Source organism: Schistocerca americana, chromosome 9 (genome assembly GCF_021461395.2).
Source record: "Schistocerca americana isolate TAMUIC-IGC-003095 chromosome 9, iqSchAmer2.1, whole genome shotgun sequence".
Lineage (NCBI taxonomy): Eukaryota > Metazoa > Arthropoda > Insecta > Orthoptera > Acrididae > Schistocerca > Schistocerca americana.
This window is the reverse complement of record NC_060127.1, coordinates 35,143,836-35,161,556: the sequence shown is the minus strand read 5'-3', so window position 1 is coordinate 35,161,556 and position 17,721 is coordinate 35,143,836. Positions and strand designations below refer to the sequence as shown.

The following is a 17,721-nucleotide window of genomic DNA, read 5'->3' as shown; positions in this document are numbered from 1 at the left end:
TAAGCGTATATCCTGCAGATTGTGTCTCTTGCTTATGCAGAATTTATCACTTATCATCACCATTATGGATAACAACTCGCAACAAATGAAATAGAAATCCACTAAACAACTCGCTACAATCACGTTTAGTGCTTGCATTAGCTACAGCATTCAGAGCAGAGAGCTCACATTACCAAACGCTCATTGGTTATTGGAGTATGCATGATGTAGGTGCACAGAACAAGCCAAAACTCTACCGCCATCATTCACAGCTCCAATTATAGCAGTGTAACGGAAAGCACTCGGCCGAGTTTACTGCGAAACAGCTAGTTCCGGCCATCTTGCCTTTCAATTTGGCCAGATTTCTTGGATACTTTTCAAGAGCTTCTGAATTCAGTTTCTTTTAAAAAAAAGTACATCAGGTCATTTAAAAATTGATAATTGCTTGATTGTCTCCACTGATAAAAGAGTCAGTTGGATTAAATGTACATCAAAATTACATGTCCCACCATATACTAGTATTAGCTAAAAACAAGGTTTCGGAACCTAGAGAAGTTTGTGAAATATGAAGTCTTACAAGTCACCCCAGTAATGATCACTATGTTTAGTGCACAAATTGCACCCACACCGAAGTTGTGGTTCATAATTGCTTTTCCACATTGAATTATTTTATAGCCATGACTGGCGCAAGCAAGTCTATCTCTGACTATACGGAAGTCTTATAAATGAGGCTTCCAAGCAGTGGCATAACTACAGTACGGCAGCCAGTGCACTTGCCCTGGGCACCATTTACAGAGGCGGTGGGGAGGGGGGAATCAGTTTATGTGAAAAACATGAGGAAGGGCAGAAGAAAAATGGAAGATTAAAGAGACAAAGGGAAAAGATTGGAGGGCACTTATAGCCAAAGGAGTCAGAGAAGTACAAAAAGAAATCGAGAAAAGATTCAGACTGGACTGTGCTGAGCAAGACCTACCTCTCACTGGTACGGAGACAGCTGTGTCTCATTTTCGAGTAACAGATGGTGTCATACCTGTTATGGCAATTGAAACGACACAAAGTGCGAAGGTTATATTCTGACACCCCCCCCCCCCCCCCTCTTCTTTCATGTCTGTCAAACTAAAACTGTCATCAATGTGAAGATTGTTTTGACCACCACAGTGCCTTTCAAGGCATGGTCCTGTTGGAGATTGTAGGCTGTTGCCTTCCTCCAATCTTTAAACTGACTGACACAGTTATTAGGGACCTACAGTTTAATTGAATTCTGAATCACAGTGTTAATCGTTGCTTTTTGCATCAACAAACGCTGCCAGAGGTGACTTTGAACTGATCACCAAAGAACAAGGAAAAAGTAAACATTATTATTTCAAGCAATAAGACTGTCCTATTTTGAACTGTATCCCACAAAATTAATTACTGAAATGTGTACCTTTTACTTCGTTATGAAAGTCATGTTGATCTCAATGAACAAATGAACAGGTCAAGCAGCAATGAGGAGTAAAGGAAACATGGCAAAATGTTGAAAGAGGGAACAAAATTTGTCCTAGGCACCAGTTACCTTACTTGTGTCACTGTCCCTGAGGAGCACCAAAGTTATGAAGTGAATACAGGGAGCCTGGGACAGTTGCCCAACTTCATGTATATACGTTTTCCCACTTGCTGCATCAATGATCTCAAACACTGCATGATGTACTAGTGAGCCATTGCCTAGAAACTATATTTCTTCACACATGTTCAGTAAAACTTTTTCCTGGGTTCAACCAGTTAACCTTTGAGCAAGATCAAGTTTCTCAGAGTCTATAGCACAAAAGAGGAATGCACAGCCGAAACAAACCACCCATCAGAGATTTATTTTTATTTATATATCTTTATTCATCTAGGATCATCTCACACTGATATAGGAATTGTCACGGTTACACAATGCAAATCAACAAAATATACAACGAACAGAATACATAATATGCTTTATGAGGAAAGGACTGGCGATTTATGAGGAAAGCACTTCCAGTGGTATAGGTGATAATATCAAGTATGCAATCTATGTGGGCTGCCTACTGCTCTTAACATAAGAGTTAAACACAAGATGGATTTTCTTCCACAAAAAGTGTAAGCACAACACTCCTGTTCCCATTTATATTGCGACGGGTCAGCTGATACAATCTACAGCAGAGAAGATGGAGATAAGAATCTAGATTAGCCATGGGAACTGTCTGCCATTAGTGCTACAGCTGCCATCTCTTGTGCAGCTTTCAGTACCCAGAAAGACTATTATGAACATACTTTAGGAATGGGCAATTATGTAAAAGACCATAACAACTGTTACACATATTGAATATCTTCACTCTTATTGGCAAGAATGGCTCAACTTACTGTATCTTTCCCCCCAGTTGGATTACCACAAAAGAAGAAAAATCTTTCTTACCATTCATCCACATCTGGGATTTCTTCCAGAGGAGGTGTAAGGCACCATATGTGATACGGTGAATCACATTCATCACACATGATTTGCTTGGACGGCTCATTTTTCTTGCCACATACTTGACAACTGCACGATTTACACCTCTTGAGAGGATTGTCATTGCACTTGTCACAGAGTGCAGGAACAGGCCCTAGAAAGAAACCATACTATTAACACCGAGTGGATGTAAATAAGAACAGCAGGCCAGAACTCCAGTCATATCTGAAAATAACTAAACCAAAATATATGGAAGTTAAGCATGTTACTGCAATCTAGTAACACAAAGCTACCACATGCAACTCATTAGTGCTGTAATGCACTAACACCATTCACATGGGGGAGACAAATGAACTTTTGACACTGACCAGCCAAACTGCAGGAAGGCTACTAGCTATTCACAGATAAGAGAGCACATGATAAAATGTTTCCCTCTGTTGTTCACAAGCTGTGGCAACAATTTCTAATGAAAGTTTTCACATCCAGATGATTCATCCATACACGCAAGAGTTTGAAAAGCCAATATTAAAGGTTGGATTTTCCCAATTATGCTTCATTTATTAGACTACTTCATTACGCAACTAGTTTCTGTTTCTTAAGCCATTACTGAGTGTTTCACAGTATAAAAAAGTGTACTACATTACTGCCATGAAATAGAAACAATGGTGTGAATGCACATTAACAGAAAAAGATGCCATAAAAATGAAAATGGCAGCATATTCACACTTTCATTTTGCTTTACAAATTTTACTGTTCTTAAATTGAAAAGTAAAGAATGAAACTGAGAAATAACTAACAATTTCAGAGATCTACGAAGGTATATATGCGAGTGTATACAAAGAAAAAAGCTAATAAAATTAATAAAAAATGAAATTACCAGAAGATACGGTGTAAGAAAACAACAAAACTGAAAAAAATAATTTTCACTCACATTATACACAATATAAATAACCCTAATCATCAAAATGGAATTGCTACTTTGGTACATAGCCTCTAAAACTTTTAGTCCATCCTTGTTTTTATTCATTAGTCAGTGTTTTCCTGTTACGTTGTGTGCCAGATCGCATTGTGGTGAAGCTGAGCACCACTTGGGTGCTCCTATAGTACTGGCTAACCTTCGTGTTCTGTTCTAAGGACAGTCCGTACAGAGAAAAACTCGGCAACATCAATTTGCAAGGTGTTTCGTCGCAAGTTCATTTACCGAGTGCAAGAGCATCACGGAGATGTCAGAGGCTTTGTGTATCACAGAAAGATTTACTGTATAAACTCTTAGAGAATATCTCCCATGACATTTGGCAACACATTATTTCACCCGACACACATTTTGTTAAATGATCATAAGGTAGACTTTGCACCAGTCATCCTTCTTGTGTACAATTTGCAACAGGAAAGGTAATGGGCAGCCACTGCAGTTGACCACAGTTGCCACCAAATGACGAGTAAAGACACGAGCCTAGGCAGATGGACTTTGTACAGTGAAGCAGGTTACTTGTGGCAATATGGTGTTCACCGGACATTGCCGCCTGCCTGTCAAGGCGATTACCTAAACAGTGAGGCATTAAGACATATAGCGTACACGACTTTCACAGCTGCAACACCTTAACAGGTGCATACGAATACTGGCTGCATGGAGATCGATTGCATTGGTGAGTCACAGAGTTGTCAACCGTCATCGAGTTGTCAACAGTCATCGTGCCAACCTCCGCCTCGAGGTCAGTGTCGCTCTGCCATTAATTTGACCGAACTGCCTGCCAATGGGGTCCGGCCACTGCCTGACGGACCAGTCTATGAGCCAACAGGTGCTTGCCAGCACTAGCCAGATGCAGGTCCAGGTTTTGTATCAGGTGCCTCGTGTCATCTCACAACAGGTTGACGGCCAGCAAGCGCCACCTGCTGTCAAGCTTTGCTGTGCCTGCAGCCGAGCCAGCATCACTGGCTGCCTCGCAAGCACCGTAACACCACCAGTAGGCTGCAGAAACCCCTCGTGCAACACTCCGCCGTCAAGAATGCCTCGGGATGTGAGGTCGCTCTGCGACTGGGATGAAGCTGTGGATCGAGACCAGGCTGCGCCCTGTGACAAGTGCATGCAGCTGCAGCTCGTTTGAACAATAAGAGTTTTCACGCACATCACCTGTCTTGCTGTAGTCACCTAACTTCCCTGACTGTCTCCTGTTGTCCTCGCCATTCTGTCAAACTCAAAATGCCCAGATGGGCTACCCAAACACCATCATGACAACGACAAGAACGGCTCTTCCACCTTTCCAGAGTGGTCACTGCACACCATGCCATTAAAATTACTTGTACCATAATAATGTGTATTAACATTTTATGTATGTGCAGTACTGCTTCACAGATTTATCATGCTCCAAATAAATATTACTGTGCAGCAACAAACTATTATTCTTTGTTCTGAACCTCAAATGTTATATATGTTTGGATGTTTTCTTTGTTTAGAACCGTAGTTTCATGTTTCATTTACACCTTGTAATATATTCTATACTATTAACTTTCACTATATTTCATAACACGATAGATTTGATATTTCTGATTTTATCTTTTTCCTCCCAGATCTATGAAATATATTTTTCTCTTATCTAGTTGAAGAGTTGCTTACACTGTAAATGGCAAAGGAAACACAAAAACTAACTCAAATCAAGAACTGGAAACACTAACACAACAAGCTGCAAAAAGCATTTACATCTGGTAATCTGTAGCAAAGCAAATAAAATAAAAAAAGATTGGAAAAACAGCATCAAAGATGGAAATACCTCAGACACGAGGACCCAGGTAGCACATCCTGATGCAAGCGAGAAAGAAAGAAGTCCAGCATGTAAATGCACTTCACTTTAGCAGATCGATATATGGTTTGTTTTTGACTCACCAACAAAACGTAACTGTTAAGTGCATATTATTTTTATATTACATGCAATGTATTTACTAATAAAGTACACACAGTGCAAGAAAGAAGTTAGTTTTAGTTATGCAGACAGTACAGGAATTGAAAAACTAGTCACCCAGTAAGGAGGACTGCAAAGGTTGCGCTTATGAGTAACTATGTCGTTAGATTAAAATATTATGAAAAGGACATATTACCACTCACCGTATAGCAGAGGCGCTGAGTCGCAGATAGGCAAAATCTAGTCACATCTGCTGTGCCTATGTGCAACTCAGCATCTCTGCAATATGGGGAATATTATACTGTTGTTGTTGTGGTCTTCAGTCCTGACACTGGTTTGATGCAGCTCTCCATGCTACTCTTTCCTGTGCAAGCTTCATCTCCCCGACCTACTGCAACCTACATCCTTCTGAATCTGCTTAGTGTATTCATATCTTGATCTCCCTCTACGATTTTTAGGCTCCACGCTGCCCTCCAATACTAGATTGGTGATTCCTTGATGCCTCAGAACATGGCCTACCAACCGATCCCTTCTTCTAGACAAATTGTGCCACAAATTCCTCTTCTCCCCAATTCTATTCAATACTTCCTCATTAGTTGTGTGATCTATCCATCAAATCTTCAGCATTCCTCTGTAGAACCACATTTTGAAGGCTTCTATTCTCTTCTTGCCTAAACTAGTTATCGCACGTTTCACTTCCATACATGGCTACACTCCACACAAATACTTTCAGAAAAGACTTCCCGACATTTAAATCTATACTCGATGTTAACAAATTTCTTTTCTGCAGAAACACTTTCCTCGCCATTGCCAGTCTATATTTTATATCCTCTCTACTTCGACCATCATCAGTTATTTTACTCCCTAAATAGCAAAACTCCTTTACTACTTTAAGTGTCTCATTTCCTAATCTAATTCCCTCAGCAACACCCGATTTAATTCGACTACATTCCATGATCCTCGTTTTGCTTTTGTAGATGTTCATCTTATACCCGCCTTTCAAGACACTATTCATTCCATTCAACTGGTCTTCCAAGTCCTTTGCTGTCTCTGACAGAATTACAATGTAATCGGCGAACCTCAAAGTTTTTATTTCTTCTCCATGGATTTTAATACCTACTCCGAATTTTTCTTTTGTTTCCTTCACTGCTTGCTCAATATACAGATTGAATAACATTGAGGAGAGACTACAGACCTGTCTCACTCCCTTCCTTTTATGTCCCTCGACTCTTATAACTGCCATCTGGTTTCTGTGCAAATTGTAAATAGCCTTTCGCTCCCTGTATTTTACCCCTGCCACCTTCAGAATTTGAAAGTGAGTATTCCAGTCAACATTGTCAAAAGGTTTCTCTAAGTCTACAAATGCTAGAAATGTAGGTTTGCCTTTCCTTAATCCATCTTCTAAGATAAGTTGTAGGGTCAGTAACAGTAAACTATACTTTTCATAATATTGCAATTATTCCATCCTGGGTCATGGTCATTAGACAGGTGCATTAAGTATGTAGCAACTTTGTTTTGCATATTACAAACCAGCTGCTACAAGTGTATGTGCTAAATGTAATTTTTTATTTTTATTGCTATCATTCAGTTGGAGCTTCTGTAATGAATTTTACATGTTTGGGAATAGGGAGTGGTGCTACAGGTGATAAAAAAATGGTGTATCAATTTGAGATGTTTATCATTTCCAACATATAAGGATGTTACCAACAAGATGTAGGGTGAAACAACAACAATATTATGAGGGGGATAGATTTTCTACTTACCATATAGATGAGATGTTGAATCACAGATAGGAACAATGAAAAGACTGGTATACACTTAATCTTTCAGACAAAGGCCTTCTTCCGAAGCAGAAAACACACACGTGACCACTACCTCCAGCTGCTGTAACTGGACTGCAGCTGCAGATGGTGGAGCATCAACCTGGTGTGGGTTATGGGGGTAAGGAGGCAGCATGGGGTGAGGAATAGCGGGTTAGGGGTGGGGGAAGGTGACACAATTGGGGGGGAAAGGAGAGAAGTAACCAAAGAAAATAAGACGAGTAGTGGGCGTATTAGCAGCAGGGATGGGGATAGGTAGGTGGGAAACAGACTATTAAAGACTGAGGCCCAGGGCTGGTTTATGAAACATGGGACATACCGCAGAAAGTTCCCATCTGCACAATTCACGGAAGGTGGTGGGGGCAAAATAGTCATTGACGTAATACACATGATGTTGGGCAGCATTTGTAATTGGTCCAGCTCTCTCCTAGCCACAGTTTGCCCACTGCCATTCATGCCGACAGACCGCTCGTTAGTTGTCATGTCCATGTAGAAAGCAGCAGCGTGGTTGCCGCATTGTTTGTAGATCACGAGACTGCTTTCACAGATAGCCCTGCCTTTGATGGGATAGGAGACAATCATGAACATTTTCTCCAAAAGCCTAAGTCTCACAGACGTTATCAATCATTTCCAAAGACCTTACATTTTGTCTCACGTCCAAATTCAGTCATGCTGTACTTGTTGAAGACCTCTTCTTCCCCCAGCCCCTACCAATCAGACTCAACCAAAAGCTAATGTTGAACCCTGCCCAACTCTCACTCCACATACAACTGTGATCCACCACCAATGCCCCAAGATCATCTCATTAGTATTCCAAAATTTCTTAGGCTTGAAACTTGCCTAACCATAATTCCAAAATCCCCCAAACAATTGTACACCTGTAGAAAGAACAATAATCCACACATACAAACTGATCCCAACCTTATAATCCAACCTATCAACAGAGGCTCCACCACTCTGATTTTGAACTGGAGGGATTATATGGCAGAGACTCCTCCCACAGTGACTCCAACCCACATATCCAACAGTACCTCCAGTCCATCCTCAAATCCTCAGACCCATCCCAGAACCTCTCCCCTGAGTATATCTCTCTCTCCTCGCCCCTACCATTCTCCACACTCCTCCCTTCTATATGCTTCTAAAATCCCACTGTGGGCATTTAATGTGCCTTTACTGAGAGAATCTCTGCTCTCATGGACCAATACCTTCAGTTTATTACCCATAACATACCGTTCTGCACAAACGACATCAACCATTTCCTCCTCTGACTCTCCACAGTTTCTGTTCTTCTACCACTTGGTACCCTGCTCATCACAGTTGATACCACCTCCCTCTACACTAACAACATCAGTGCCCATGTCCTTGCCACTAATGAACACTACCTATACCAACAGCCAACTGACTCTAAACCTACAACTTCCTTCCTGGTCACCCTAAGTATATCCTCACCCACGATCACTTCTCCTTCCAAGACATTACCTACAAACAAATCTGCGGTACAGCAATGGGCACCAACATCGTACTATCTTATATCAACCTATTCACAAGCCACTTAGAGGAATCCTTTCTAACCACCCAGAATCACAAACCCCACATCTGATTCAGATTCACTGACGACATCTTTGTGATATGGACCAAGGGTGAGGATATCCCATCACATTCCTCCAGAACCTCAATGCCGACTCCCCCATATTCACTTCATCTGGTCCTCAACCCAACAAGCCACCTTTCTTCATGCTGAACTCTTCCTCAACAATGGCTACATCAGTATCTCGATTCATATCAAACCTACTAACCACCAGTAATTCCTCCACTTCAACAGCTGCCACTCACTCAATATCAAGAAATGTCTTCCATACAGCCTACCCACCCACATCTGTACTGATGAGCAGTCAAATGAAAACCAAACACCCACCACAACGAGACCATGGAATGTTTCCAATGAAAAGTAATCACCACAAAAGTTAAGATATTTATGCCACTGGGAGACAAGACAATCAATTCCTGTTTTGGAGAATGCGATTGACCATTAACAGATTTACAAGTGCATCCAAACTTCTTTGTCCAACAAACTGACGTCCACACGTCTTCCTTCAGGTCACCAAAGATGTGAAAATCAGATGGTGAAAGATCCAGGCTCTAAGAAGGATGCTGTAATATCTGCCGACCAAATTGCTGAAGCACAGCCTTTATCCAATTGGCAGTGTGGAGGCAGACTTATTGTGTAACACGATGATTCCTCAAACCGTATTCTGAAAGCCCGAGGGCAAACAGCAAAGCCAACAGTGGAAACACCCCACATCTCCCCCACCAAAGAAATACAAGGCTGTTCACACCAAGTTCCAGAAAGGTCATTATGACCTCCTTATACTGCAGGGGCTCTCTGCTTGTTGAGTTCCTCGAGCATGGAACCACAAATCAACACGCTGCATTATGAAGACACTTTGCAGAAACAGCAACATGCCATAAATTCAACATCCCCAAGAATGCTGTCTGACGAAATCATTCAGTTATATGAAAACACCCGCACCCACACTATCAATCAGATGAAGGCTATAGTTCAGCAATTTGGTTGGGAAACACTGCAACATCGTCCGTGCAGCCCAGATCTTTCTCTAGTACCTACCGCCGCGGAAGTGCCCAGATCTTTCTCTAGTACCTACCACCGCGGAAGTCGAACACGCAGCAGAACAAATGGATGTGGTCAGCCCATAGGGGGCTCCGCCTCCGCGGTGGCTATTCCACGCAGCGGCTCTCGCACAGCGAGGGCGCAACCGCTAAGCCACGCGCAGACAGCGGCCAACAGCCGCTCCCTCCGGTTCCGTATATAGGGACCTGCTCTGCCCTAGTCCAGCCAGTCTGGTACTTGCTCTGGATTTCGTTTCTATCTCGGCGGTACTGCGTTCTGGTCGTTGCTCGTTGTTGACATTTGCCTGGCTCTGGTTCCAAGTGGATTTACGTTTGGTGTTGTGGTTTCCACAAGCCTCCATTGTTTATCTCTTCCTTGTTGTGTCGCTCATGGTCGGTTGTTGTCAGTCGGCGTTGGTCTGTCGTCAGACTCGTCCTGTGTTTACCCAGTGGTGTGTGCTCCACCGCCAGCGGCTTCCCCGCAGCCCAAGGCGTTCCTGCTGTTGGTTGTGGTTACTACATTTTCACAACTTTGGCGATCTGAAGCAAACTTGTGGATGTAAGTTTCAATCGGATAAGGCCATGCAAGAGTGGGTGCGGTTGTGGATCCGTCAAGTGTCCAACCATGTTCTACGAAACAGAAATTGATGGTCTCATCTTCTAGTGGGATATGTGTCTTAATGCGTGTAATGATTACATTTTAATGGAACAATTCCATGATCCCATTGTCGCATGTGTTTGATTTTCATTTGACAACCCCTTATACCAAGGGTCTCATTGAGCCCTTCACAGACCAAAATTACCTACCCAACCTTGTCCTTCACCACCGCCACTACTGCCTCCACCACCTACTCGAGTTCGGTCATAGGCAGCTCGTATCCCAACAGAGGCAGGGCTACCTTTGACAGCAGACGTGTGACCTGAAACTAAACTGCAATCACTGTGCTGCTTTCTACAAGAGCATGACAACTAAAAAGCTGTCTGCAGCATGAATGGCCGCTGCCCAATAAACCGTTAGACCACCCAGATGCCGAACATATGTTTCACTTCAATGACTGCTTCGAAGCCTGAACCATCTGGGTCCTTCCTATCAACACCAGCTTTTCTGTATGTTGCAGGTAGGCACCCTCCTTGCAGAATATCCTATGTTCCCTCAGCCCCCTGGCCTCAGCCTTGGCTAATCCCTGTCCACTACCTATTATCCCCTTTCATGCTCCCACCCCATCACTACACAGACTCCTATTGGAATAGGACAGCAACACTACATGTTCCCCCACCCCAATCTACTATCACTTACCCTCCCACCCTGCCTCTTTACCCCTACTGCCCATCAGGCAAAGTAGCAGTCAACAGTGGTCTCGCGAGTGTGTGTGTGTGTGTGTGTGTGTGTGTGTGTGTGTGTGTGTTCTACTTTTGTCTGAAAGCTTAAATGTATAGCAGTATTTTTGTCATGCCTGTCTGGGACTCAATGTTTCCTCTGTATGGCTAGTAGTCTTATCTTTTTCATAATATGAGGCTGTAACATCTTCACACATATTCTTTAGAATAAACATCACCCTGCAAAACTAGATCTGAAGATGATCAGTCCAATGAATCAAAACTGGCCAGCAAAAAAATAGTGATACAGATGGGATTTTCAGGCTGACGTAACTGATGGATCTCTAGCCTAGCCACAGCTTTACATACATGCCAAAATAACCCTTCCACTGCTACAGGTGAGCTCTTCGCATTCCAAACTGAGGCAGCTTTTGTTATGGCTGTACTGCTTGCCAGATGCTGGTGCTTGAGCTGAGATCACTCACTAAAGAACTGAATTTCTTTCCATTATTCATCATACTTACTGCGGTATAGCAAATTAAGTTAAATGTCGCACATCATTTTAGAGGGTAAAAACCCATTGCATAAGCTTTCCATACAGTTAATTTTAGCTCATACACTACAGTGAATGAAATCTCGACAAGATACCAAAATTTTAAATATGTTGAGAAAAGGAGACTATTTCATTTAGTTCCCAAGTTATTGAGTTTTACTACTGAAGGATGGTCGCGCAAAACAAGCCCATTCACATCCTTACACAATCGTCATATCTCAAATGACTCAAGATATCAAAACAAGGTTTTCTGCAAATGACAGCATGCAATGAGGCACACATGTTGCATGATAAATACTCAAAACTTTTTTATTCACCAAGATATGAAAGCAACTCGTCCACAGGAGTGAGAGGTCGGTAGTTCACGGCGCATTCAGCACTGTAGCACTGTAGGAAAATCCAACTGCCACACGTATACACATCCACAACACCTGCAGAATGGTGTAGCAGGACATATATACACGCATACAGTAGCAAATCTGTTAATGCACTTTGCCATATACAACACACTTTTTGTTACAAAAACTAAAACAGCAAGGTAAATCCAGAATGCCTACATTATGTAGCAGACAAGCCTCCTGCAAGTTTTCTGATGCATATATTGTACATAGTGTACGAAAAATGATTGGGGGTAGGTCCACTATGCACTATGTCACTTTTACCAACATTCTTTTATTATGCCAACAGTGGTCAGTACTTTTAAAGACTCTGAGACTTCAGTTTGAAGTTACAGCAAAATTTTGAGCAAAACATAAAATACGACAGCAGACAATTTGACACTGTTGTGATGAGATGAAGTGATGGATCTTTATTGACAAAAAGCTATACATACGGTATTGTGGTGTCTTAACTGAACATGTAATGAGTGGAGGAACATCGAATACCTAACAGCTGCAGGTACTTACGTTTCTGTATAGACTCCAGATCAGAAAAATCTTTTCTGTCTTTCAGCAGTTCCAGTTTTTCAATAACCCATATCTTTTCGACATTACTAATCTTCACATTATTCAGCTGACATCCACTCCGACTATGTATGCGAAGTTCACCTTCAAGCCACTTCTTCATTCTGCCATTTGCAACCTTTGAGACTTTGAGGTCAAACCAGTGACCTAGTTTATCTGGCTCACTATCATTGTAGTTAACCAGAACTGTCTGTCCAACTTTAACATCTGCAAATTTCAAAAGTTTTTGCGACATCGGGCGAATTTCTGAGAGCTTGCTCAACATTTCTGCTTCATCGACGTGACTGTAAATGGAATAGTGAGTGGTTTAATAATGCATAATCTTTTACAAATTTATTCAAATACTAAGTCTTACTGTGACGTGAGGTACTTTACAAAACAAAATAAATAATACATGAGGCTAGTGTACTGAAGAGGTATTACAGAAAGTGAAAAAACAAAGTGGGAACATAGATGAAATTATTTCACAGCTCAAACACCTGCTTCTCCCAAGTGAGTGTACAGATACTTATTGTCACATTAAAATAGAGGGTAGAAAGTATGTTCCTCATTTTATTTATGCCCTTACACGTGCAAACATGGTTTTCAGAGCTGATGCTAAAAATGAAGTTGAAACCCATATAAGAGTGTAAATAATATAAAGAATGTACTTTATTTTACATGGAACAAAAACCAGCAAAAACTTCAGACGTACACATTTACAAAAATCAAAAGTGCATTCTATTGTAATTTTGTGCGTAAAGTAAGGGAAAAGTAATCCTTCACCTGCAGCAGCCAATGTGTGGCACACAGAAACACACAACAGAAAACAGTGCTCACACTACCTTTCAGGCTTTTGCTCTTTCTCTAGTAAAAGTACACACAACTACACAGACACCCAAATGTACACACCAATGATACATCCAAACGTACACTCAAATGCTTGCAGTGAGACTAGTTAGTGGAGGTTTGGGACAGGGGGATTGCGAGAGCACAGGATATGCTGGAGAGCAAAATCCCACCAGCAAAGGTCAGAGAAACTGATGCTGGAAGTGAGTATCCAAGTTGATCAACTGGTGAAGCAGCTGTTTAAGTAATTTGTGTTGCAGTGCACAGTGTGTTCACCAACTGGCTAGTCAAGTTTGCAGTTTGTTACAGTTTGGCGAAGGCCAGTCATGTGAATAGAGTTGGTTACCTGTTGTGCCCACACAGAACGCTGTACAGTAATTGCAGCATAGACAAGACAGAACATGGATATTTTCATGTGTGGTCCTGCGTCGTTTTGGGTAGAAGATTCCTGTGACTGAATTGCAGTAGGAGATGAGTGGGTGCTTACACCTGGGCCAATTACAAGTGAGTGCAGGATGGGGAGAAAGACTGCAATAGTGATGGACAAGAATATTCTGTAGGTTGGGTGGATGGTGGAACAGTACTTTGGGCGACATGGGTAGAATATCCCCCCACCCATCCCGGGGACCGACGGCAGGTATTCCAGGCCCTGGTGAAGGATGTTGTTGAGCTCCTTGAGGCCAAGGTGACACTAGGTGATCAGAAGAGTGCTGCTTGATGCTGGCTGAAAGGTTTACTGGCTTCAGGGTAGAAAATAGCACAGGAGATCTTTTATGAGTAAGTTGGCTAGGGTAACGTCTATCAATAAAGGCTCTGGTGACATCAGTATGTTTTGGCAAGTCGTCCTCTCCACTGCATGTGTGGCATGCCACGGTGGCAAAGCTGTAAGGAAGAGAATTTTTGGTGGCAAAGCTGTAAGGAAGAGAATTTTTGACAGGTGTCAAAATGGAGGTACTGTTGCTGGCTGGTGTACTTGAGATGAACACACACATTTATGAGACCACATTTGGTGGAGACTGACATCTAGGAAGGTGACAAAATGAGTTGAGGAGGACTAGGTGAAGCAGAATTGGGAGTACATGTCAAGGTTATGGAGAAAACATCAAAGATCATCCCTGATATAAGTCCAAGTCATGAAAATGTCATCAATGAATCTGAACCAGACAAGGGGTTTTAGGTGTTAACGTGATAAGAAAAAATGGTTCAAATGGCTCTAAGCACTGTGGGGCTTAACATCTGAGGTCATCAGTCCCCTAGAACTTAGAACTACTTAAACCTAACTAACCTACGGATAACACACGCATCCATGTCCGAGGCAGGATTCAAACCTGTGACCATAGCGGCCGCGCATTTCCAGACTGAAGCGCCTAGACCCGCTTGGCCACACCGGTCGGCACAGGATAAGAAGAGTTCCTATACATGACCCCTAATTAAGTTGCCGCAGATGGTCCATGTGAGTACCTGTGGCAGTACCACAGATTTGTTTATGGATTTTCCCTTCACAAGTGGAATAATTGAGGGTCAGGATGCAGTTGGACAGGAGAGTTAGGAAAGAAAGGGTGGGTTTGGTATCAAGAGGATTTTTGGCTCTGAGCACTATGGGACTCAACTGCTGAGGTCATTAGTCCCCTAGAACTTAGAACTAGTTAAACCTAACTAACCTAAGGACATCACAAACATCCATGCCCGAGGCAGGATTCGAACCTGCGACCGTAGCGGGTATCAAGAGGATGTTGGGATAGGTTGGTGGTGACGGTTAACCGGACAGGAAGACTGGAGAGGCAGGGAAGAAAGTGAGCAATGTCTTGAATGTAGGATGGGAGGTTATGGACAATAGTTTGGAGGTGTTGGTCAATTAAGGCAGAGGTTCGTTCTGTGAAAGCATTGTGGTCAGCCGCAATGGGATGACTGGTACGGAGACATGGGGTTGAGATTGTAAAATTTGGGGAGTAAGTAAACAGTAGGCCGGTAAGGGAGATAGATTCAGGTGCCAGGTTTTGGGATGGAACTAAGGCCTTAAGGAGTTGCTGGACATCCTGTTGGACTTTTGGGATGGGATCATAGTGGTAAGACTAATGCAAAGGCGTCAGAAAGATGGCAGAGACCCTCAGTGACATAGTAACTACAATCTGTAGCCACTGTGGTGGCCCCTTTGTGTGCAGAAGGATAAGGTCCACACTGGTTTCTACATCTACATCTACATCTACATCTACATTGATACTCCGCAAGCCACCCAACGGTGTGTGGCGGAGGGCACTTTACGTGCCACTGTCATTACCTCCCTTTCCTGTTCCAGTCGCGTATGGTTCGCGGGAAGAACGACTGTCTGAAAGCCTCCGTGCGCGCTCTAATCTCTCTAATTTTACATTCGTGATCTCCTCGGGAAGTATAAGTAGGGGGAAGCAATATATTCGATACCTCATCCAGAAACGCACCCTCTCGAAACCTGGCGAGCAAGCTACACCGCGATGCAGAGCGCCTCTCTTGCAGAGTCTGCCACTTGATTTTATTAAACATCTCCGTAACGCTATCACGGTTACCAAATAACCCTGTGACGAAACGCGCCGCTCTTCTTTGGATCTTCTCTATCTCTTCCGTCAACCCGACCTGGTACGGATCCCACACTGATGAGCAATACTCAAGTATAGGTCGAACGAGTGTTTTGTAAGCCACCTAATTTGTTGATGGACTACATTTTCTAAGCACTCTCCCAATGAATCTCAACCTGGTGCCCGCCTTACCAACAATTAGTTTTATATGATCATTCCACTTCAAATCGTTCCGTACGCATACTCCCAGATATTTTACAGAAGTAACTGCTACCAGTGTTTGTTCCGCTATCATATAATCATACAATAAAGGATCCTTCTTTCTATGTATTCGCAATACATTACATTTGTCTATGTTAAGGGTCAGTTGCCACTCCCTGCACCAAGTGCCTATCCGCTGCAGATTTTCCTGTATTTCGCTACAATTTTCTAATGCAGCAACTTCTCTGTATACTACAGCATCATCCGCGAAAAGCCGCATGGAACTTCCGACACTATCTACTAAGTCATTTATATATATTGTGAAAAGCAATGGTCCCATAACACTCCCCTGTGGCACGCCAGAGGTTACTTTAACGTCTGTAGACGTCTCTCCATTGATAACAACATGCTGTGTTCTGTTTGCTAAAAACTCTTCAATCCAGCCACACAGCTGGTCTGATATTCCGTAGGCTCTTACTTTGTTTATCAGGCGACAGATGTTAAGGACAGCTGTGTCCCATAAGTGACATGTTGTACCACGTTATGGACAGCTGTGTATTCCATAAGAGTCATGTTGTAATCACTGGGGGAGGATTTAGGAAAGGAATGTGACATCAGGTCATAAGTGAGGAACTCCTGAAAGATAGATAGGGGAAGACTGGGTGGAAGGGCAGAGGATCACTGTTTGAAGGGATGCTGGAATTGTTGCAAGCAAAGTCCTATGTGGGGTTTTGGTAGGCGTTTGTCTGTGGCGTGTGTTGTGAAGAAATGTTTTTCACAACACCCTATTCAGCTCATTAATAAACAATCTCCCATGCCATTGTCTCCCCTGACACCAGTAAACATGTTGAACCAAACACTGAACAGCACTCCTCTGATCACCCAAGGCTTGAAACGCTCAATCACAACCTCTCTTCATGCCCAGAGATGAGGGAGATCCTATCCAAAATCCTACCCACATCACCCAAAGAAGCATTCCGCCACCCACCCGTGGAATATTCGCATCCATCTTTGTTCCAATCCGGCACTTCACAGGTCAATCCCTTATAGTCTACACAGGTGAAAAACCTGTCCCACACACCCATCCAACACATCCTATCACAGTGCAATGACAAGTACCTGCTACCATATAAATGGCAGCACCACATGCTAAAGCAGCCACGTTATAGTGGGCGTTTCAAAATGAATATCAGGGTATTGAGGATTTTTAGTATTTATTACATTCAACAGCTAAAACGTCTTAAAACTCCAATCTTAATTTTGAAACATCCAGCGTAGCTGTTATGCTGCAATTACTGTGTAAAGTTCTATGTGGGCACGACAAGTAACCAACTGTCTATTTGCATCAATGGCCATGGCTAAACTGCTGCAAACCACTACCTTGACCATCCAGTTGCCGAACATGCAGCACGCCACAACCCAATGACTTCACCACTCAGGTCATTTGGATACTCCCAGCTCAAGTGTCTCTGATCTATACAGACGGGATTCTCCCTCCAGCATATTCCTGCACTTTCACAATCTGCCTGGCATTA

At 42.7% G+C, this 17,721-nt stretch overlaps 1 protein-coding gene across 1 annotated transcript in view; it reads right to left on the bottom strand.

The window, feature by feature from the left end:
* Nucleotides 1-17,721, bottom strand: part of LOC124551096 (E3 ubiquitin-protein ligase UHRF1-like) — a 58,621-nt gene that overhangs the window by 26,390 nt on the left and 14,510 nt on the right. Inside the window, exons 5-6 of the mRNA XM_047126027.1 lie at nucleotides 12,552-12,892; nucleotides 2,399-2,585 (exon numbers count right to left, since the gene is read on the bottom strand). Coding sequence (XP_046981983.1) covers nucleotides 2,399-2,585; nucleotides 12,552-12,892 — 528 coding nt within the window. The remainder of the gene's footprint in view (nucleotides 1-2,398; nucleotides 2,586-12,551; nucleotides 12,893-17,721) is intronic.